Source organism: Dendropsophus ebraccatus, chromosome 2 (assembly GCF_027789765.1).
Source record: "Dendropsophus ebraccatus isolate aDenEbr1 chromosome 2, aDenEbr1.pat, whole genome shotgun sequence".
Lineage (NCBI taxonomy): Eukaryota > Metazoa > Chordata > Amphibia > Anura > Hylidae > Dendropsophus > Dendropsophus ebraccatus.
In genome coordinates, this window is record NC_091455.1 from 6,519,015 (window position 1) to 6,543,915 (window position 24,901).

Sequence of the window (24,901 nt, forward strand, 5' to 3'; positions counted from 1 at the left end):
TATAGTGTCCCAGCCAAGAAGTGTGTTTTTCATCTTCATTTCATCTGTGTTTATTGTGGTCAGAGTTGTTTCTAGGGTCCGTCCCATATCCAAAAGTCATAGTTACCGAGTGACAGAATAACCAGCAGATTCTCACAGTTCTCTCTGCTGCCACCTCTGTCCATGTCAGGAACTGTCCAGAGCAGCAGAAAATCCCCATAGAAAACCTCTCCTGCTCTGGACAGTTCCTGACATGGACAGAGGTGGCAGCAGAGAGCACTGTGTCAGACTGGAGAGAATACACCACTTCCTGCTGCTGTAATAAATACTGGAAGACTGGAAATTTATAAGTAGAAGTAAATTACAAATCTATGTAACTTTCTGACACCAGTTGATCTGAAAAAAAAAAATGTTTTGCAGGAGTTCCCTGTTTTTTTTAATTAAGATTTCAGTCTTTGTTACACATGTCTCAGTGTGTTTTCTTTGGCTGGTATGTACTTTATGTCGAGGAAGCTTTAGGCTATGTATATGCTTTGTTGGTGATATATACAGTGAGGTTACAGCATTGAGCTCTTCAGGACGGTCAGGACGGCTCCCAGCGCCAGGATGATGGCCGTGTAGCTGGAGGTGATGGTGGCGCCCCCGCTGGTGTTACACAGGTCGGTGTTGCAGCAGGTGTTAGTGGCGCTGACCCCACTGATAGAGGTGCTGAGCGGAGTGCAGGAGTCTACACATCTTTTTATGATGCTGGAGATACCACCTACAAGGGAGAAACCGAGATAAAGGGACGGCCAAATCCGGGAGCTCAGGAACATAATTGTAAAAACATGGACTCACCGGCCGTTGCCACCGTGGTTTGACAGGACGTTGCAGTGTTGCTGCAGGTGGTCACGGTCATGCAGTTGGCGTTAGACGATTGTAACTCACAGGTGTAGCATCGCAGAGAGTAAGCTGCCGGCAAGAGGGGAGAGGTTAGTATGGTGTCCCACTACGGGTGTTACTACTATTTACACCCTTCGAAAAAGTCTGTACGTTTTGTGGTCTTATTACAGTATTTTTAGAGATGACCACTAGATGCCGCTGTATTGTTTAACTGAAGTATGGAAGCTGCACGACTGAAGTGTCTCAAAGGGTAATTGTTTGTGTGTGTACCAGATTCTGTTAACCAGTAGGATCTCTCCTTTCTTCTGTCCTATCAACTCCTTACTTTCCCCTCTTCTGTTGCACTCTTTCCACCCAACCACAGCGCACCTTACATGCTGGTTAGGAAGTTAGTCCCCTGGGTGAAGGAGGAGTCTTAGCTAAGCTTTGGTGGAGAAAGGACGTAGCTTAAATAGCTCCAGTGTGGTTCTACCTGGGCCCCGGCCCCCTGCCAGATCCCCTCTACAGTGAAGTTTTAGTTGGTACCCCACATGGGTAGGACGCAGAACAGTCAGCTCTTACAAACCTTTTTCTTGAAGCATCAAACAAGCTGTGTGATGCAGTGCTAAGCCCTTCAGGAGAGGACTAGCCTACATATAACCTCAACCCACCCCAAGGACTAGGAGTAACTACAGTGCAGGACAGTATCCATAAAAGAGCCAAAGAGCTAGGAACTGATCCGGGTGGAGCAAAGTTACTAAAAGGCACAGGTTGTCAACGTTATCACGTGAGTCTGATTATTCACTACCACCTGCACAGCATATACACCGCACCCTTGGGACATCTCCCCTTTCTGTGGGTAGCGGGTCCTACCACTATTCGGGAGGGTCATTACACCGCTCTGACCATCTGTGACTCTACCCCAGGGGACCCTGCAGCAACCCGGCAGGACCCCGACCACAGGTGACAAGGGGACAACCGGCCTTACACTCTAAAAGCAGGCGTGCCATCACAGCTGTGTGCCCACCTGGCACTGGCGCCACGTGACAAAACCCTAAAGTCCGGCTGTATCTCGGCCATCCACCATAGTAGTGGCGTCACACTTCCATCTAGCAAGTGACCGGCCGTCCCACCGCTATAACATCCTCCGGGGGCTCCACCACATTAGGCATACCGCTGTGTATCTAAGCTTGTGATTGGTAATACTGTATACTGAGCCAGGGATCTTACCCTATCATGATTTACACCATCTTACGAGCCCCTGTATCTAAGAGCATCTGTATATAGGCCGTATACCCCACAGATATACAGGGGAGATGGAGGGATCTGTATATAGGACGCTATAAGCCGTATACTCCACAGATATACAGGGGAGATGGAGGATCTGTATATAGGAGACTATAAGCCGTATACCCAGGGGTGATTCTAGCCTCTCTGCTGCCCGAGGCGAACTATAGAATGACGCCCCCCCCCCCCCCCCCCGTCAATCCGCCCACATTATAATCCACTACTGCCCCCCCCCCCCCCCACTGCTGTCCCCAATAAACATAATGTTTGGTCCCTTTCTGCACAGAGGATGTCAGGAGAGGAGGGGGCTGACTTTATAGGAGAGGTCCCAGCAGCACAGAGGATGTCAGGAGAGGAGGGGGCTAATCCTATAGGAGAGGTCCCAGCAGCACAGAGGATGTCAGGAGAGGAGGGGGCTAATCCTATAGGAGAGGTCCCAGCAGCACAGAGGATGTCAGGAGATGAGGGGGCTAATCCTATAGGAGAGGTCCCAGCAGCACAGAGGATGTCAGGAGAGGAGGGTGCTAATCCTATAGGAGAAGTCCCAGCAGCACAGAGGATGTCAGGAGAGGAGGGTGCTAATCCTATAGGAGAGGTCCCAGCAGCACAGAGGATGTCAGGAGAGGAGGGTGCTGATCTTTTAGGAGATGGTCCCCCTCTTCCCCCCTTATAGATGGTCCCCCTCTTCCCCCCCTTATAGATGGTCCCCCTCTTCCCCCCCTTATAGATGGTCCCCCCCCCTTATAGATGGTCCCCCTCTCCCCCCCCCTATAGATGGTCCCCCTCTCCCCCCCTCCCTTATAGATGGTCCCCCTCTCCCCCCTCCCTTATAGATGGTCCCCCTCTTCCCCCCTTATAGATGGTCCCCCTCTTTCCCCTCCCTTATAGATGGTCCCCCTCTCCCCCCCCCTTATAGATGGTCCCCCTCTCCCCCCCCCTTATAGATGGTCCCCCTCTTCCCTCTCTCCCCCCCCTTATAGAAGGTGCCCCTCTCCCCCCCCCTTATAGATGGTCCCCCTCTTCCCTCTCTCCCCCCCTTATAGATGGTCCCCCCTCTCCCCCCCCCTTATAGATGGTCCCCTCTCCCTTATAGATGGTCCCCCTCTCCCCCCTCCCTTATAGATGCCCCCTTATAGATGGTCCCCCTCTTTCCCCCTCCCTTATAGATGGTCCCCCTCTTCCCTCTCTCCCCCCCTTATAGATGGTCCCCCCTCTCCCCCCCCCCCTTATAGATGGTCCCCTCTCCCTTATAGATGGTCCCCCTCTCCCCCCTCCCTTATAGATGCCCCCTTATAGATGGTCCCCCTCTTTCCCCCTCCCTTATAGATGGTCCCCCTCTTCCCCCCCCCCTTATAGACAGTCCCCCTCCCGCCCCTCCCTTATAGATGGTCCCCCCCTTATAGAGGGTCGCCCTCTTTCCCCCCTCCCTCATAGATGGCCCCCCCTTATAGATGGTCCCCCTCTTCCCCCCCCCTTATAGATGGTCCCCCTCTTCCCTCTCTCCCCCCCCTTATAGATGGTCCCCCTCTCCCCCCTTATAGATGGTCCCCCTCTTCCCTCTCTCCCCCCCTTATAGATGGTCCCCCTCTCCCCCCCCTTATAGATGGTCCCCCTCTTCCCCCCCCCTTATAGATGGTCCCCCTCTCCCCCTCCCTTATAGATGGTCCCCTCTCCCTTATAGATGGTCCCCCTCTTCCCCCCCTTATAGATGGTCCCCCTCTTCCCCTCTCCCTTATAGATGCCCCCTTATAGATGGTCCCCCTCTTTCCCCCCCCCTTATAGATGGTCCCCCTCTTCCCCCCCTTATAGATGGTCCCCCCCCCCTTATAGATGGTCCCCCTCTCCCCCCCCCTATAGATGGTCCCCCTCTCCCCCCTCCCTTATAGATGGTCCCCCTCTCCCCCCTCCCTTATAGATGGTCCCCCTCTTCCCCCCTTATAGATGGTCCCCCTCTCCCCCCTCCCTTATAGATGGTCCCCCTCTTTCCCCTCCCTTATAGATGGTCCCCCTCTCCCCCCCCTTATAGATGGTCCCCCTCTCCCCCCCCCTTATAGATGGTCCCCCTCTTCCCTCTCTCCCCCCCCTTATAGAAGGTGCCCCTCTCCCCCCCCCTTATAGATGGTCCCCCTCTTCCCTCTCTCCCCCCCTTATAGATGGTCCCCCCTCTCCCCCCCCCTTATAGATGGTCCCCTCTCCCTTATAGATGGTCCCCCTCTCCCCCCTCCCTTATAGATGCCCCCTTATAGATGGTCCCCCTCTTTCCCCCTCCCTTATAGATGGTCCCCCTCTTCCCTCTCTCCCCCCCTTATAGATGGTCCCCCCCTTCCCCCCCCCCCTTATAGATGGTCCCCTCTCCCTTATAGATGGTCCCCCTCTCCCCCCTCCCTTATAGATGCCCCCTTATAGATGGTCCCCCTCTTTCCCCCTCCCTTATAGATGGTCCCCCTCTTCCCCCCCCCCTTATAGACAGTCCCCCTCCCGCCCCTCCCTTATAGATGGTCCCCCCCTTATAGAGGGTCGCCCTCTTTCCCCCCTCCCTCATAGATGGCCCCCCCTTATAGATGGTCCCCCTCTTCCCCCCCCCCTTATAGATGGTCCCCCTCTTCCCTCTCTCCCCCCCCTTATAGATGGTCCCCCTCTCCCCCCCTTATAGATGGTCCCCCTCTTCCCTCTCTCCCCCCCTTATAGATGGTCCCCCTCTCCCCCCCCTTATAGATGGTCCCCCTCTTCCCCCCCCCTTATAGATGGTCCCCCTCTCCCCTCCCTTATAGATGGTCCCCTCTCCCTTATAGATGGTCCCCCTCTTCCCCCCCTTATAGATGGTCCCCCTCTTCCCCTCTCCCTTATAGATGCCCCCTTATAGATGGTCCCCCTCTTTCCCCCTCCCTTATAGATGGTCCCCCTCTTCCCCCCCCCTTATAGATGGTCCCCCTCTCCCCCCTCCCTTATAGATGGTCCCCCTCTTTCCCCCCTCCCTTATAGATGGTCCCCCCCTTATAGATGGCCCCCCTCTTTCCCCCCTCCCTTATAGATGGTCCCCTTCCCCCCCCCCTATAGATGGTCCCCCTCTTCCCTCTCCCCCTACCTTATAGATCGTCCCCCTCTTTCCCCCCTCCCTTATAGATGGTCCCCTTCCCCCCCTACCTTATAGATGGTCCCCCTCTCCCCCCCCTATAGATGGTCCCCCCCCCCCCCCCCCCCCTGCACAGCAGATAAAACAAAAAACAGCACACAACTCACCTGCCATCCGTTCCCCCCGTCGAGCCTCTCTGGTCTGGTCCCGGCTGATGTGGCGGCTGCCCGGGGTGTCCCGTCCTGTCCCCGGCAGCGCGCGCATCAGAGAGCTCCCCGTGTGCCTGTGGCTGTGACTTCCGGCGCACGGGGATCTCTCTGATGCGCGCGCTGCCGGAGACAGGATGGGACACCTCCGGCAGCCGCACATCAGCCGGGGGACTAAGGCTGCATTCCCATGTTCCGTGATCCTGACGGATCACGGACGGGGAATGCATTTACCGGAGTCCCCCCGCGTCCGGACAGCATCTGTAATGAGATGCTGTGAGCGGGGGAGACTGTATTCATAAGCACCGCGCGGCTGATTCATTACAGATGCTGTCCGGGCGCGGGGGGACTCCGGTACATGGTACGATCAGTGGCGGATTATAATGTGGGCGGCCGCCCGAACCGCTCATATTATAATCTGCCACTGAATGCCGCCCCCATGAAGACAGCTGGTGGCGCCGCCTGAGGCAGACGACTCAGGTCGCCTCATGATTGCGGCGCCCCTGCGTATACCCCACAGATATACAGAGGAGATGTATCTGTATATAGGAGACTATAAGCCGTATACTCCACAGATATACAGAGGAGATGGAGGGATCTGTATATAGGAGACTATAAGCCGTATACTCCACAGATATACAGAGGAGATGTATCTGTATATAGGAGACTATAAGCCGTATACCCCACAGATATACAGAGGAGATGTATCTGTATATAGGAGACTATAAGCCGTATACTCCACAGATATACAGGGGAGATGGAAGGATCTGTATATAGGAGACTATAAGCCGTATACCCCACAGATATACAGGGGAGATGTATCTGTATATAGGAGACTATAAGCCGTATACCCCACAGATATACAGAGGAGATGAAGGATCTGTATATAGGAGACTATAAGCCGTATACTCCACAGATCTACAGGGGAGATGTATCTGTATATAGGAGACTATAAGCCGTATACCCCACAGATATACAGAGGAGATGGAGGATCTGTATATAGGAGACTATAAGCCGTATACCCCACAGATATACAGAGGAGATGGAGGATCTGTATATAGGAGACTATAAGCCGTATACCCCACAGATATACAGGGGAGATGGAGGGATCTGTATATAGGAGACTATAAGCCGTATACCCCACAGATATACAGAGGAGATGGAGGATCTGTATATAGGAGACTATAAGCCGTATACTCCACAGATATACAGAGGAGATGTATCTGTATATAGGAGACTATAAGCCGTATACCCCACAGATCTACAGAGGAGATGGAGGATTTGTATATAGGAGACTATAAGCCGTATACCCCACAGATATACAGAGGAGATGGAGGATTTGTATATAGGAGAATATAAGCCGTATACCCCACAGATCTACAGAGGAGATGGAGGATTTGTATATAGGAGAATATAAGCCATAAACTCTATGTAAAAGTGACAGAAAAAAAAGGTTGCTTGAAGGAAACCATCTGGAAATGTGGAACATCCCCCCCCCCCCCCCCCCCCCCCGTGTATATATCTGTATTTTAAAAATGAAAGTCTGTCTGTCCTCTATAGACTTCCAAACTAGTGATGAGCGAGCATGCTGGTCCGAGCTTGGTACTCGATCGAGTGTTAGGGTACTTGTCGCGATACTCAAGGAAATCTCATCATCCGTTTCCTGTAAGTTTGGGCGCTATTTCTCAGCCAATAAACATGCAGGAGACTCTTTGGTACATTCTGCGATCACGTGGGACCCATACATGTCGATAGCAGCGATCGGTTGGCCAGATCAGATGACCCTGCCATATAAAACTGGGCGGGGGCAGTACTTGCTTCAGACGCATGCTGTGAGAGATCAGGGAGAGAGCTGCTGCTGGTCAGAGAGAGAGTCAGTGTAGGATATAGCCTTCCAGTAGGCAGGGTATATACTAGCAATACAAACACACAGACCTTTTCAGGGCTTCAAAGCTTTTATCAATACTATTACTACAGACTGCTGGCTGGGAGTTGCAGTGCTGCTACCGCAATTTAACCAGCACACTGACAGGCTGATGTTTATTAATTTTATTATTTCTTTATTTCTTATTGAAGCCATATCCAAGCTCACTGCTAATTACCCTGTACATTGTATTACCCTGTATAATTAGCAGTGAGCTTGGTTGCGTGTGACAAGGGGCGGAACCTGGTGGCGGCTCTGCAACTCGGCAGCCTCACACATATACCATGCCTGGCCCACTTCTTCAACCTAGTGTTGCTGCCGTTCCTTAAAACCTACCCCAATGTGGCTGACTTGCTCACTAAGGTCACACAAGTGACAGTGTGTTAACTGTGTGGGGTGCTGGGGCCTACTGGAGGATCCTTTGGTCCTCCAGTGGCCCAGTCCGACACTGGGGCTACCTGCAGTCGGAGTGTATACAATATGGGGGCTACCTGCAGGGAGGGAGTGTATACAGTCAGTAGTGGATTATAATAAGGGCATTTCGGGTGGCAGCCCGGGGCCCTGAGCTCCTGGGGGGCCCATGACCACCCAAAAAGATTTATACTTTCAGTGGTGTACTGTCTCCTGGCTACACTCCTGCCATGATTTGCAAAAAAATCACAGTTATTTAATGGCAATTTTGCACAAATCAGGACATCATGACATTATCTATACTGTACTATGAACACCAGGCTAGTGTTGCCATAGTTACAGTGGGGTGGGGGGGCCCAGGCTTGGTGAACATCCCGGGGCCTATGGTAAAGTTAATCCGCCCCTGTTACAGTATAGGAGTACCTGCAAGTGTGTGGGGGGGGGGGGGGGGGGGGAGTGTATACAGTACGGGGGCTACCTGCAAGGGGGGGGTATACAGTATTAGAAACTTTGAAATCTCTTCTGTGTTGTCCTTACCAAGAATGAAAGGTAGTGCCTAAGAGGGCCAGATTATGATGATGCAGGATTGTGAATGCACTTATTATTATAAGCTGCAGGTTTTCTGCACACACACCTTACTTATGGTCTGCAGTGGGCGGGGACCCCAGAACTATACACCACAGTTAATCAGGACCTCCACCAACAGTATACAGGACCTCCACTAACACTGTCAATGTTGTATATAACCAGGCTCAGCATAACACTACCAATGTTGTATATAACCAGGCTGTATATAACACTGCCAATGTTGTATATAACTAGGCTCAGTATAACACTGATATTGTTGTATACCAGGCTGTATACTGTATAACACCGCCAATGTTGTATATAACCAGGCTCAGCATAACACTATCAATGTTTTACATAACCAGGCTGTAAACACTACATGTATACAGGACCTCCACCAACTATATACTACAGGTATACATGACCTCCACTAACACTGCCAATGATGTATATAAGCAGGCTGTATATAACACTGCCAATGTTGAATATAACCAGACTCTGTATACAGTCTGATCGCATGACATCTCAGTTTGGCTTTTAGGTATTTAGAATGTTTAAAGTTTTTAGTTTATATCTAATGTGCATAAGCTACAATTTACATAAACAGTGCAGAACTGTCAGGGTATAAAGGGCTCCTGGTGATTTTCCCTTAAACAAAAGAAAAAACAATGGCCTAGATTGGCCTCCTGGGCGACCTTGGAACAAATCTAATAAACACACTGACACTTTATACCTGGGCAGCGCCGGGTACATATTCTAGTATATATATATATATATATATATATATATATATATATATATATATACTGTATATAGAGGAAGGTTCAGTGTTCCCCGTCATCTGCTCCAGATCCAGGTGAGTTACTGACGTTCCCACAAGAAACACATCATCTCTCTGGTATCAGGTGTGGGGTGTTACCTGTGTCCCTCCATCATTACAGTATGGTATTAGGTGTTGGGTCTTACCTGTCCCCCCCCCATCATTACAGTATGGTGTCAGGTGTGGGGTCTTACCTGTGTCCCCCCATCATTACAGTGTGGTACCAGGTGTGGGGTCTTACCTGTGTCCCCCCCATCATTACAGTATGGTATCAGGTGTGGGGTCTTACCTGCCCCCCCCCCCCATCATTACAATATGGTATCAGGTGTGGGGTCTTACCTGTGTCCCCCCCATCATTACAATATGGTATGAGGTGTGGGGTCTTACCTGTGTCCCCCTCCCCCCCATCATTACAGTATGGTATCAGGTGTGGGGTCTTACCTGTGTCCCCCATCATTACAGTATGGTATCAGATGTGGGGTCTTACCTGTGTCCCCCCCTATCATTACAGTATGGTATCAGGTGTGGGGTCTTACCTGTGTCCCCCCCATCATTACAGTATGGTATCAGGTGTGGGGTCTTACCTGTGCCCCCCCCCCCCATCATTACAGTATGGTATCAGGTGTGGGGTCTTACCTGTGTCCCCCCCATCATTACAGTATGGTATCAGGTGTGGGGTCTTACCTGTGTCCCTCCATCATTACAGTATGGTATTAGGTGTTGGGTCTTACCTGTGTCCCCCCATCATTACAGTATGGTATCAGGTGTGGGGTCTTACCTGTGTCCCCCCATCATTACAGTATGGTATCAGGTGTGGGGTCTTACCTGTGTCCCCCCCATCATTACAGTATGGTATCAGGTGTGGGGTCTTACCTGTGCCCCCCCCCCCCCATCATTACAGTATGGTATCAGGTGTGGGGTCTTACCTGTGTCCCTCCATCATTACAGTATGGTATCAGGTGTGGGGTCTTACCTGTGTCCCCCCATCATTACAGCATGGTATCAGGTGTGGGGTCTTACCTGTGTCCCCCATCATTACAGTATGGTATCAGGTGTGGGGTCTTACCTGTGTGCCCCCCCCCCCATCATTACAGTATAGTATCAGGTGTGGGGTCTTACCTGTGTCCCCCCCCCCATCATTACAATATGGTATCAGGTGTGGGGTCTTACCTGTGTCCCCCTCCCCCCCATCATTACAGTATGGTATCAGGTGTGGGGTCTTACCTGTGTCCCCCATCATTACAGTATGGTATCAGATGTGGGGTCTTACCTGTGTCCCCCCCCCTATCATTACAGTATGGTATCAGGTGTGGGGTCTTACCTGTGTCCCTCCATCATTACAGTATGGTATTAGGTGTTGGGTCTTACCTGTGTCCCCCCATCATTACAGTATGGTATCAGGTGTGGGGTCTTACCTGTGTCCCCCCATCATTACAGTATGGTATCAGGTGTGGGGTCTTACCTGTGTCCCCCCCATCATTACAGTATGGTATCAGGTGTGGGGTCTTACCTGTGCCCCCCCCATCATTACAGTATGGTATCAGGTGTGGGGTCTTACCTGTGTCCCTCCATCATTACAGTATGGTATCAGGTGTGGGGTCTTACCTGTGTCCCCCCATCATTACAGTATGGTATCAGGTGTGGGGTCTTACCTGTGTCCCCCATCATTACAGTATGGTATCAGGTGTGGGGTCTTACCTGTGCCCCCCAATCATTACAGTATAGTATCAGGTGTGGGGTCTTACCTGTGTTCCCCCATCATTACAGTATGGTATCAGGTGTGGGGTCTTACCTGTGTCCCCCATCATTGCAGTATGGTATCAGGTGTGGGGTCTTACCTGTGTCCCTCCATCATTAAAGTATGGTATAAGGTGTGGGGTCTTACCTGTGTCCCCCATCATTACAGTATGGTATCAGGTGTGGGGTCTTACCTGTGTCCCCCATCATTACAGTATGGTTTTAGGTGTGGGGTCTTACCTGTGTCCCCCATCATTACAGTATGGTATCGGGTGTGGGGTCTTACCTGTGTCCACCCATTATTACAGTATGGTATCAGGTGTGGGGTCTTACCTGTGTCCACCCATTATTACAGTATGGTATCAGGTGTGGGGTCTTACCTGTGTCCCCCATCATTACAGTATGGTATCAGATGTGGGGTCTTACCTGTGCCCCCCCCATCATTACAGTATGGTATCAGGTGTGGGGTCTTACCTGTGTCCCCCCATCATTACAGTATGGTATCAGGTGTGGGGTCTTACCTGTGTCCCCCATCATTACAGTATGGTATCAGGTGTGGGGTCTTACCTGTGACCCCCAATCATTACAGTATAGTATCAGGTGTGGGGTCTTACCTGTGTTCCCCCATCATTACAGTATGGTATCAGGTGTGGGGTCTTACCTGTGTCCCCCATCATTGCAGTATGGTATCAGGTGTGGGGTCTTACCTGTGTCCCTCCATCATTAAAGTATGGTATAAGGTGTGGGGTCTTACCTGTGTCCCCCATCATTACAGTATGGTATCAGGTGTGGGGTCTTACCTGTGTCCCCCATCATTACAGTATGGTTTTAGGTGTGGGGTCTTACCTGTGTCCCCCATCATTACAGTATGGTATCGGGTGTGGGGTCTTACCTGTGTCCACCCATTATTACAGTATGGTATCAGGTGTGGGGTCTTACCTGTGTCCACCCATTATTACAGTATGGTATCAGGTGTGGGGTCTTACCTGTGTCCCCCATCATTACAGTATGGTATCAGATGTGGGGTCTTACCTGTGCCCCCCCCATCATTACAGTATGGTATCAGGTGTGGGGTGTTACCTGTGTCCCTCCATCATTACAGTATGGTATTAGGTGTTGGGTCTTACCTGTGTCCCCCCATCATTACAGTATGGTATCAGGTGTGGGGTCTTACCTGTGTCCCCCCATCATTACAGTATGGTATCAGGTGTGGGGTCTTACCTGTGTCCCCCCCATCATTACAGTATGGTATCAGGTGTGGGGTCTTACCTGTGTCCCCCATCATTACAGTATGGTATCAGGTGTGGGGTCTTACCTGTGTGCCCCCCCCATCATTACAGTATAGTATCAGGTGTGGGGTCTTACCTGTGTCCCCCCCCCCTCATCATTACAATATGGTATCAGGTGTGGGGTCTTACCTGTGTCCCCCCCATCATTACAGTATGGTATCAGGTGTGGGGTCTTACCTGTGTCCCTCCCCCATCATTACAGTATGGTATCAGGAGTGGGGTCTTACCTGTGCCCCCCTTCATTACAGTATGGTATCAGATGTGGGGTCTTACCTGTGTCCCCCTATCATTACAGTATTGTATCAGGTGTGGGGTCTTACCTGTGTTCCTCCATCATTAAAGTATGGTATCAGGTGTGGGGTCTCACCTGTGTCCCCCCCCCCATTACAGTATGGTATCAGGTGTGGGGTCTTACCTGTGTCCCCCATCATTACAGTATGGTATCAGGTGTGGGGTCTTACCTGTGTCCCCCATCATTACAGTATGGTATCAGGTGTGGGGTCTTACCTTTGGCGGCACAGAGGGCGATCACCAGGAGGAGGCTTGTGTACGCTGCCATTGTGAGCTGTGATCTGTTTGATTGGGGAGGCTTGACCTGTGTATATACTGTATATTTTTAGGTATTTTAGGTGTGTAAAAGGTCTTTTTGAGAAAACCAGCATTTCTCTCTGGCCTCTCCTTGTTTATTGTTACTAACACAACATGATAATCTTCCAACATCACAAATATGTAAATATGTATGTCCCTATCCATAATCCTTGTAATGTGACTGCTATCGCCATCTCATAACGCCTGAGTCATCCAGTGACCTATAAAAAAATATAGTAAGGGCTGTATATAACACCCAGAATAATAGGACTGTATATAACACCCATGTTTTTTTTATTCTATTTTACTCATTTTTGCACACTTAATTCAGTGCCATGGATGTATACCGTAAAGATACAAGTCCAGGCAAAAATTGAAAATTATGAAATTATGAAAATTGTACTAAACAAAATCTAATCCTTGACTGAGTTATCTTCCAGCGCTCATGAGAGGAAAAACCCTCAGTGGAGGAAAATCTTAGGAAACATGGCTGAAGAATTTCCCTTCCCTTGGGCCTAGAAGGGTTAGTCCAAGCTTTAAGTAATCGAACGATAATAAACAAGCAATAGACAAACAAACACAATAAGAGTTGTCAGAAAAACCAGCTCAGCAACAGTCAGGCGGCGTGGTACAAAAATAGTAAGCAGGAGAATAGTCAAGGTCAGGTGCAGAAGGTCAGGAACACGGAGAACAGAAAGAAGAAATAGGAAGCTGAGCAGGCGAGTCTAATAGTCAGCAGGGAAATGAGGAGTCTGCTTCTATTAAGCCAGGATCAGAGACTAGGTCCAGCAGCTGATTGGACCAGTCCTGATCCCAGCACCAAGTTCAGCTGAGCACATCTAGCAGTGCAGTAACCCCTGCACCGCCAGAAGTCTGACAGGCATGATGGGTGTGGCTGGAAAAATTTAAACACAATTCAAACACAGTGCAAAAAATACAGACAGAAACTCAGCGTTTCTTTAGCCGCCCGGGACGGACCAAGGAGCGCAAAGTCACATTCCTTACCATCATAATGACAACCAAAGACGTCCAAATGACCCCAATCAAAAGTTCACATACCCCAGTGAATGTGGCCTGATAACATGCACAGAAATTGACACAAAGTGACAAAAATTTCCGCCACAACTTCTAGGAAAATTATTTGGTATGCAATGAAAAACCCACAAATAACCTCAGCAGCAATCCAGGACTCTGAGAACTAGCGGGGCGGCTGCTTCAGGATGCACAGTAAGGAGACACTTATTGTGGGCTGCCTGGTGGAGTCGCCAGAAGAAGCCATTACTGTGCAAATGCCACCAAGTATCTCACCTACAATACACCAAACAGCACAGAGACAAACCCCAAAACTTCTGGAATAAGGTCATTTGGGGAGATGAGACCAAAATCCAAATTTTTGGCCACAACCATAAACGTTACATTTGGAGAGGTGTGACCGAGCTACCCGCAGAGAACACCGACTTTTGAACTCCCTGTGTCTTTACTGCGGCAAATCGGGTCACTTCATCAGGGATAACATAATAAAATTACCATAAAAGACCAGCACCCACTTCCCCTTATGCCAGATCTTCTGAGCCAGGTGGTCGTGCTCGTTGGATTTGATCGACCTTTGGGGTGCCTATAATTTGATCCGGATCAGGGAGGGTGACGAATGGAAAACGGCTTTTAACAACCCCCAGGGACATTTAGAATACTTAGAGATGCCGGGCGGGCTAAGTAATGCTCCTGCAGTTTTCCAGCGATTTGTTCACAATATTTTTCGTGATCTGTTGGTCGTTATGTCGTTTTTTATCTTGATGACATATTGATTTTTTTCCCAATTTTTAAGTCCCAACAGGAACATGTGTGGGAAGTTTTATCTAGGTAACGCAAAAATAGGTAGAGGGAGGAGTTTATGTTTGCCTAATGTATGGCTATGAGGAGGGTGGGGTATATATATATATATATATATATATATATATATATATATATAGTGTATTGGTATGAGAAAGTTGATTATATATAGCTATGAGCGGGGTGGGGTATATAGTACATTGCTTTGAGGAAGTCTTTTCCTCCACAGGAGGTTTTTCCTCTCCTGAGTTTTGAAGCATGACTGTTAGGATTCGGGACGTGCCTTTGGCTTGGCCTCCATAGAAGCCCAACTGCTTCTCAGGTTTTGCTCTGCTCTGCTATTCCTGGTTTAAGACGTGGCCAGCGTTTAACTCCCTGGCTGATCAGCATAGGTGTAGTGAGTTCAATGATTGTTGACTGACAGCTGACTCACCAGTCAGTTGTAAGTATCTGGGCTGGACCTGGAGCCTCAGCCCCAACCATGGCTGTTGACTGGGACTCCAGGCTCCATAAGTATCCTCACTTGTTTCATGTTTCTTGCCTGCGTCAGAGCTTAGTTTACTAGTGTTTTCTTGACCTAGCATTTGTACTACTCCCATTCTGTGTTATTCTGACTTTTGGCGTGAACTTTAACTATCCCTTGGATCCCGATTCTGTACCTTGTTTGGCTGGCTGTTACCGACTAGGACCATTTGACCACCCCTTTATTGTGTTTGTACGTCTGTTTCTGTTTTGTGTCCACCAGATCAGGTTAGAGAACGCCGCCCAGTTGTCGCCTGCCATTTAGGACTGAAGTGGCAAGTAGGCAGAGACAGCTGGGGCAGGTGTCAGTTCTAGGGCTGCACTTGTCCGTTGTCTTCTTTTGTCCCCTCCTGACAATGACTCCTTATAAACCTTATAAAGTCTTTGCCTGGACTTGAAGTTATATATATATATATATATATATATATATATATATATATGTGCTCGCCTCATAGAATTAAGTGTACAAAAATGTGTAAATAGGTAAAAAACTAAAGTAAATATGTATATTTGTGTGTGTAAATGCATTTGAGTGTAAAAGTGTGTGTTTGTCTGTGAGGCATATGTCTCTGTACCTATTTCTTGGTAACATCCTCTGTACATACAATATATTGCAGACGTACGCCAGGGTTACAGTTTATATTTACAGTGCCGGACTGACCCACCTGATCCTCTGGGGGGCCCTCAGCTTTAGAACCTGCACTAACACTGACTGACATGTAGGACATGTAATCCTCTCATCTTCCCCCATGCCACCAATTAGTTACCGAGTGACAGAATAACCAGCAGTTTCTCACAGTGCTCTCTGCTGCCTCCTCTGTCCAGCTCAGGAACTGTCCAGAGCAGCAGCAAATCCCCATAGAAAACCTCTCCTGCTCTGGACAGTTCCTGACATGGACAGAGGTGGCAGCAGAGAGCACTGTGTCAGACTGGAGAGAATACACCACTTCCTGCAGGACATACAGCAGCTGATAAGTACTGGAAGACTGGAAATTTATTAGAAGAAGTAAAATACAAATCTGTTTAACTTTCTGACACCAGTTGATTTGAGAAAATAATATTTTGCAGGCGTTTCATTTTTAATTTCTTTATTAAGATTTCAGTCTTTGTTACACATGTCTCAGTGTGTTTTCTTTGGCTAGTATGTAGTTTATTATGTCGAGGTAGCATTAGGCTATGTATATGCTTTGTTGGTGATATATACAGTGAGGTTACAGCACTGAGCTCTTCAGGACGGTCAGGACGGCTCCCAGCGCCAGGATGATGGCCGTGTAGCTGGAGGTGATGGTGGCGCCCCCGCTGGTGTTACACAGGTCGGTGTTGCAGCAGCTGTTGGTGGCGGTGACCCCACTGATAGAGGTGCTGAGCGGAGTGCAGGAGTCTACACATCTTTTTATGATGCTGGAGATACCACCTACAAGGGAGAAACCGAGATAAAGGGACGGCCAAATCCGGGAGCTCAGGAAGATAATTGTAAAGACATGGACTTACTGGCCGTTGCCACCGTGGTCAGACAGGACGTTGTAGTGTTGCTGCAGGTGGTCGCAGTCATGCAGTTGGCGTTAGACGATTGTAACTCACAGGTGTAGCATCGCAGAGAGTAAGCTGCCGGCAAAAGGGGAGAGGTTAGCGATGACGTACCGCTGTGTATCTAAGCTTATCATGGGCATAGTTGCCAAATGTTCCAATTTTGCCGGGACTGTCCCAATTCTGGAGAGAGAGCCCCAGCAAAATCATGTCCCTGGTATGTCCCGGGAAGCTGCGGCAGAGTAAGCCCAGCACCCTGCCAGGCCAAGTGACATCACACGTGCCGAGCATGGAGAGGAGTCACTGGGGAACTAGAAGGACCATACAGGTGAGTTACGTATAGATATTTTTTGTTTTTTAATTTTTTTTTTTTAAATACAGATGAAGGGAGTAGTGGTATGATGATAAAGGGGCAGGAGGATGAGAAGGGGGTAGTAGTATGATGATGGTTGAGCAGTAGGATGCTGAAGGGGGTAGTGGTATGATGATGGTTGAGCAGTAGGATGCTGAAGGGGGTAGTGGTATGATGATGGTTGAGCAGTAGGATGCTGAAGGGGGTACTGGTATGATTATGAAGGAGTTAGTAGAATGATGGAGGAGCAGGAGGATGAAAGGGGTAGTAGTATGATGGAGGAGCAGGAGGATGAAAGGGGTAGTAGTATGAGATGAAGGGGGTAGTAGTATGATGGTGGAGGTGCAGGAGGATGAAGGGAGTAGTAGTATGATGATGGAAGAGCGAGACAATAATGAAGAGGGTAGTAGTATGATTATGGAGGAGCAGGAAAATGCTGAAGAGGGTAGTGGTATGATGATGAAGGGGATAGTAGTAAAATGGAGGATCAGGAGGATGAAGGGGTAGTAGTATGATGGTGGAGGGGCAGGAGTATGATGAAGGGGCAGTAGTATTATGATGAAGGGGCAGGAGTATGATGAAGGGAGAAGTAGTATGATGATGGTTTAGCAGGAGGATGAAGTGGGTAATAGTACGGGGATATGGGGTGCAGCTGCATCATATGGGCAATAAACTGCCAGTATATACACTCAGTCAGTAGAGTGCTATCTCTCAGCCACAACCTGCTCTCAGTGGGGTGTGTAATATACTGGGGACCTGACACAACGGTGTGTAATATACTGGGGACCTGACACTAAGGTGTGTAATATACTGTGGACCTGATACTGGGGTGTGTAATATACTGGGGACCTGATACTGGGATCTGTAATATACTGGGGATCTGATACTGGGGTGTGTAATATGCTGGGGACCTTATACTGGGGTGTGTAATTCTCCTTTTGTGTTTTTCTAAAATTCTAGCTGGAAAATTTTGAAAAAAAAAACAAAACAAAACACTGGTGATTAGCCACACCCCGCAAACCACACCCATGATAGGCCACACCTTACCAAGCCCACACCCACAGTAAGACACACCCCTTTTTCAATGCTAAAGTGTCCCTGGAAAGTATTTTCAAATGTTCTACGATTTTACCCCACGATTTACACCATTTAACGAGACCCTGTATCTAAGCCTGGCAAGTGAGATACCAACTGATTGCCATGTGTGATACCCTCATATACTGGTATTAGATCTACATATATGGAACACTATAAGCCGTATACCCCACTGTTATACAGAGGAGATGTATCTGTATATAGGAGACTATAAGCCGTATACCCCACAGATATACAGAGGAGATGGAGGATCTGTATATAGGAGACTATAAGCCGTATACCCCACTGATATACAGAGGAGATGTATCTGTATATAGGAGACTATAAGCCGTATACCCCACAGATATACAGAGGAGATTGAGGATCTGTATATAGGAGACTATAAGCCGTATACCCCACAGATATACAGAGGAGATGGAGGGATCTGTATATAGGAGACTATAAGCCGTATACTCCACAGATATACAGAGGAGATGGAGGATCTGTATATAGGAGACTATAAGCCGTATACCCCACAGATATACAGAGGAGATGGAGGATCTGTATATAGGAGACTATAAGCCGTATACTCCACAGATATACAGAGGAGATGTATCTGTATATAGGAGACTATCAGGGGCGGTCTTGGCATTTCTGGGGCCTCAAGCAAAGTTATGTCTGGGCCCCCCCCCCCCCTTGACACGCGGTCCAAAACAATAGACCGCTGTGTGTTGCCCCCAGTAGTATATACCCCTTGTGCGCTACCGCCAGCAATATATACTCCTTGTGTGCTGCCCCCAATAGTTTATACCCCTTGTGTCCTGCCCCCAGTAGTATATACCCATTGTTTGCTTCCCCCAGTAGTATATAGACCCCTGTGTGTTCACCCAGTTATATATAGCCCCCCCATGTGCTCCCCCAGAAGTATATAGACCTCCTGTGCGCTGCCCCAGTTGTATATAGGCCCCCTGTGTGCTGCCCCAGTTTTATATACCCCCTGTGTGCTCCCCCACTAGTATATAGGCCCCCTGTGTGCTCCCTCAGTGGTATTTAGCTCCCCTGTGTGCTCCCCTACTTGGATATAGACCTCCTGTGTACTCCCCCACTTGGATATAGACCCCTGTGTGCTCCTCCAGTAGTATATAAACCCCCTGTGTGGTTCCCCCAGTAGTATATAGACCCCCTGTGTGCCCCACCAGTATTATATAGACCCCTTGTGTGCTGTCCCAGTAGTATACAGACCCCTATGTGATCCCCCAGTTATATATAGACCACCTGTGTGCCTCACAAGTAGTATATAGACCCCTGTGTGCTCCCCCAGTAGTATATAGCCCCCCTGTGTGCTCCCCCACTTGGATATAGACCTCCTGTGTGCTCTCCAAGTTGTATATAGACCCCATTCTGCTGCCCTAAGTAGTATATAGACCCCCTGTGTGCTGCCCCCAGTAGTATATAGACCCCTCTGTGAAGCCCCAGTAGTCTATAGCCCCCCTGTGTGCTCCCCCTGTTATATAGCCCCGGTGTGCTCCCCCCATTTATATAGACCCCAATGTGCGCTCCCCCAGTTAAACAGACCCCTGTGTGCTCCACCTCCCATATAGTATATAACACAATAAAACAAACACTTATACTCACCTGGGTCCGGGCGTCTCCTCTTCTCTTCACTCTTGTGGCCGCAGGAAGGGTTTTCCCTGCGATCACAAGAGGCCGCACTCCCCTTGTCCTGGCGCCTATGCTCCAGTGATGTCACAGCGCCGGCACCACAAGGACAAAGCTGCCACTTGTGACCGCAGGGAAAACCCTTCCTGCGGCCACAAGAGTGACTGACAGGAAGGGGGCCAATGTCTCCCGCCCTGACAGTGCTGCTGCATGTAACTATGAGCGCTCATTACGAGTGCTCATAGTTACAGTTCAGATGGCAGCAGCGAGCGGGGCAGCGGCCCTGTCCAGCGGTCTTGAGCACAAGGGCGTGGGGGCCCCCCTGGATGTTGGGGGCCCCAAGCGATCGCTTGGGGTGCTTAGTGCCAAAGACCGCCACTGGAGACTATACGCCGTATACCCCACAGATATACAGAGGAGATGGAGGATCTGTATATAGGAGACTATAAGCTGTATACCCCACAGATATACAGGGGAGATGGAGGATCTGTATATAGGAGACTATAAGCCGTATACCCCACAGATATACAGAGGAGATGGAGGATCTGTATATAGGAGACTATAAGCCGTATACCCCACAGATATACAGAGGAGATGGAGGGATCTGTATATAGGAGAATATAAGCCGTATACCCCACAGATATACAGAGGAGATGGAGGATCTGTATACAGGAAACTATAAGCCGTATACCCCCCAGATATACAGAGGAGATGTATCTGTATATAGGAGACTATAAGCCGTATACCCCACAGATATACAGAGGAGATGGAGGATCTGTATATAGGAGACTATAAGCCGTATACTCCACAGATATACAGAGGAGATGGAGGATCTGTATATAGGAGACTATAAGCCGTATACCCCACAGATATACAGAGGAGATGGAGGATCTGTATACAGGAAACTATAAGCCGTATACCCCCCAGATATACAGAGGAGATGTATCTGTATATAGGAGACTATAAGCCGTATACTCCACAGATCTACAGAGGAGATGGAGGATCTGTATATAGGAGACTATAAGCCGTATACCCCACAGATATACAGAGGAGATGGAGGATCTGTATACAGGAAACTATAAGCCGTATACCCCACAGACCTACAGAGGAGATGGAGGATCTGTATATAGGAGACTATAAGCTGTATACCCCACAGATATACAGAGGAGATGGAAGATCTGTATATAGGAGACTATAAGCTGTATACCCCACAGATATACAGAGGAGATGGAGGGATCTGTATATAGGAGACTATAACCCATATACCCCACAGATATACAGAGGAGATGGAGGATCTGTATATAGGAGACTATAAGCCGTATACCCCACAGATCTACAGAGGAGATGGAGGATCTGTATATAGGAGACTATAAGCCGTATACCCCACAGATATACAGGGGAGATGAAGGATCTGTATATAGGAGACTATAAGCCGTATACCCCACAGATATACAGAGGAGATGAAGGATCTGTATATAGGAGACTATAAGCCGTATACCCCACAGATATACAGGGGAGATGAAGGATCTGTATATAGGAGACTATAAGCCGTATACTCGATATAAAAGAGACAGAAAAAAAAATGGTTGCTTGAAGGAAACAGAAGGAAACCATCTGGAAATGTAGAACATGCCCCCCCCCCCCCCCCCCCCCGTGTATATATATATTTATACTGTATATAGAGGAAGGTTCTTTGCTAATAAGAGAATAACACTGGACTTTGGTAATGGAATTGATCGGCTCGCCCCACCTGCAGTCAGTGATCCCCGTCATCTGCTCCAGATCCAGGTAACTTACTGAAGATCCCACAATAAAGGTGTCGTCTCTCTGAGGCCTCGGCGGCCACTAATGGAAACCAGTCGCCCCTCATTAATTTTTATATTGGAAACTTCAGCGCAGGATTTCAGGTGGATCCTCCCTGAGGTGATGGATTTTTTCCTCATAAGGTACAAACACACGAGTATATGAGTATGGATTCTCATAGAAACTACAGGCAATGGATCCGCAGCGGATCGGCCCTGTGTGTTTGTTCCCGTACACTGAACGTTCTGACAGGAAACACTACGCATGGCGCCGACCCAACACGTTCCGGAAGAAACTAACAGAGAAGCATTTTAAAAAGCTTACACCTCAGGGTTTCCGTTTCCCAAATCCATAGATTTATTAAGGTCAGGTTTTTCATGTGACAAAACTATAGCCCGACCCCCCCCCCCCCCATCACACCAGCGGTGACGGATTTCAGTATGCAGGACCCCTCAAAAAAGTCACGTACAATAAAGATGTCGGTTACTGCAGGATTTAAAGGGACACGTCCACGTATCGGTTTAAAATCACAAAATGACAGGTGTGTTGGTTTTCAGACAGTTTTGTAGGTCACAATGTTAGTGAATATGGTGAAACAAGAAACCGACAGGAAAAACTAGTGAAAACCATCAATTTCATGACGGGAACAGGTTAGAAAATGACCCAAAACGCACAGAGAAATCCCCCCTGTCACCTCCATCACAGTGTACCGACTCTCGGGGTGAATTGTCAGTGTTTAAGTAATAATATTTCCCGTCATGTCATTTAGATGGTAGAAAAAACCCCAAAAGGGCCGTCTCCATTCCAGCAGTGGAGAGAAGGAGAAAGTGGGGGGGGGGTCCTGGCGCTGCCAAATATTCCTTCACAACGAGCGGAGTATAAAACATAAAATGGCTGATTTATTTGATTTATTGGACAAAATCAGTAACAATGTACATAGAATAAGCAATGACGCATAGCGGGAGTTTCATCTTCCTACATCAAATCAAATTTCTCATCCTTATTCCAGGTTGTAACTAAAAAAAAAACCCATTAAAAATGGGGAAATCTATGTAGGACACAAAGCTAGAAACCCCAAGCCAAGAAAAACTACTGACCAAGAAGAGGAGCAAATACTGTGTGTGACCCCAACCACAATCTCACACCCAAACAACACTTCACCCCTCATCATTACAGTATGGTATCAGGTGTGGGGTCTTACCTGTGTCCCCCCCCCCATCATTACAGTATAATATCAGGTGTGGGGTCTTACCTGTGTCCCCCCCCCCCATCATTACAGTATGGTATCAGGTGTGGGGTCTTACCTGTGTCCCCCCCCCCATCATTACAGTATGGTATCAGGTGTGGGGTCTTACCTGTGTCCCCCCCCCCATCATTACAGTATGGTATCAGGTGTGGGGTCTTACCTGTGTCCCCCCCCCCATCAGTACAGTATGGTACCAGGTGTGGGGTCTTACCTGTGTCCCCCCCCCCATCCTTACAGTATGGTATCAGGTGTGGGGTCTTACCTGTGTCCCCCCATCATTACAGTATGGTATCAGGTGTGGGGTCTTACCTGTGTCCCCCATCATTACAGTATGGTATCAGGTGTGGGGTCTTACCTGTGTCCCCCCCCCCCCATCATTACAGTATGGTATCAGGAGTGGGGTCTTACCTGTGTCCCCCCCCATTATTACAGTATGGTATCAGGTGTGGGGTCTTACCTGTGTCCCCCCATCATTACAGTATGGTATCAGGTGTGGGGTCTTACCTGTGTCCCCCCCTATCATTACAGTATGGTACCAGGTGTGGGGTCTTACCTGTGTCCCCCATCATTACAGTATGGTATCAGGTGTGGGGTCTTACCTGTGTCCCCCCCTATCATTACAGTATGGTACCAGGTGTGGGGTCTTACCTGTGTCCCCCATCATTACAGTATGGTATCAGATGTAGGGTCTTACCTGTGTCCCCCCCCCCATCATTACAGTATGGTATCAGGTGTGGGGTCTTACCTGTGTCCCCCCCCCCATCATTACAGTATGGTATCAGGTGTGGGGTCTTACCTGTGTCCCCCCATCATTACAGTATGGTATAAGGTGTGTGGTCTTACCTGTGTCCCCCATCATTACAGTTTGGTATCAGGTGTGGGGTCTTACCTGTGTCCCCCATCATTACAGTATGGTATCAGGTGTGGGGTCTTACCTGTGTCCCCTATCATTACAGTATGGTACCAGGTGTGGGGTCTTACCTGTGTCCCTCCCATCATTACAGTATGGTATCAGGTGTGGGGTCTTACCTGTGTCCCCCCCATCATTACAGTATGGTATCAGGTGTGGGGTCTTACCTGTGTCCCCCCCCCCCATCATTACACTATGGTATCAGGTGTAGGGTCTTACCTGTGTCCCCCCCCCCCCATCATTACAGTATGGTATCAGGTGTGGGGTCTTACCTGTGTCCCCCCATCATTACAGTATGGTATCAGGTGTGGGGTCTTACCTGTGTCCCCCCCCCCCATCATTACAGTATGGTATCAGGTGTGGGGTCTTACCTGTGTCCCCCCATCATTACAGTATGGTATCAGGTGTGGGGTCTTACCTGTGTCCCCCCCCCCCATCATTACAGTATGGTATCAGGTGTGGGGTCTTACCTTTGTCCCCCCCATCATTACAGTATGGTATCAGGTGTGGGGTCTTACCTGTGTCCCCCCCCCCCATCATTACAGTATGGTATCAGGTGTGGGGTCTTACCTGTGTCCCTCCCCCATCATTACAGTATGGTATCAGGTGTGGGGTCTTACCTGTGTCCCCCCATCATTACAGTATGGTATCAGGTGTGGGGTCTTACCTGTGTCCCCCCCCCCCCATCATTACAGTATGGTATCAGGTGTGGGGTCTTACCTCTGTCCCCCCCATCATTACAGTATGGTATCAGGTGTGGGGTCTTACCTGTGCCCCCCCCCCATCATTACAGTATGGTATCAGGTGTGGGGTCTTACCTGTGCCCCCCCCATCATTACAGTATGGTACCAGGTGTGGGGTCTTACCTGTGGTAGCACAGAGGGCGATCACCAGGAGGATGCTTGTGTACGCTGCCATTGTGAGCTGTGGTCTGTGTGAGGGGGGGAGGCTCGGCCTCTATATATATATGTATGTAGGCGTTAAGTTGTCTAAACAAGAATTTTCCTAGCCTCTCCTTATCTGTTGTCAATTAAAGTACAACCTGGTCATCACGTCCCTCCCCCTAATCCCCATTAGACAATTGACGCTTGCACCTTATAGCACCTGACATCTCCTGAATTCTAGTAAAACAGGTTGCACAGGTGCTGGTGTCAATAATACGATGTCCAGTATATGTAAAAAAATTTTGGTTAAAAAGGAAATGATAAAAACAGAATGAGTTTCACGTCCGGAACG

General features: G+C 49.0%; 2 protein-coding genes across 2 annotated transcripts; both read right to left on the reverse strand.

The window, feature by feature from the left end:
• Positions 1 to 536: 536 nt before the first annotated feature.
• On the reverse strand, positions 537 to 12,713 carry LOC138784086 (ly6/PLAUR domain-containing protein 2-like). The gene is made up of 3 exons (XM_069959603.1): positions 12,662 to 12,713; positions 817 to 930; positions 537 to 739 (listed from the first exon to the last, which is right to left on the reverse strand). The coding sequence occupies exons 1-3, from the start codon at positions 12,711 to 12,713 to the stop codon at positions 537 to 539; spliced, it is 369 nt and encodes a 122-aa protein (XP_069815704.1).
• A 3,528-nt stretch (positions 12,714 to 16,241) lies between these two features.
• LOC138784265 (ly6/PLAUR domain-containing protein 2-like) lies at positions 16,242 to 24,583 on the reverse strand. The gene is made up of 3 exons (XM_069959779.1): positions 24,532 to 24,583; positions 16,586 to 16,699; positions 16,242 to 16,508 (listed from the first exon to the last, which is right to left on the reverse strand). Exons 1-3 carry the CDS (start codon positions 24,581 to 24,583, stop codon positions 16,306 to 16,308), a joined length of 369 nt encoding a protein of 122 aa, XP_069815880.1. The 3' UTR covers positions 16,242 to 16,305.
• Positions 24,584 to 24,901: the final 318 nt, after the last annotated feature.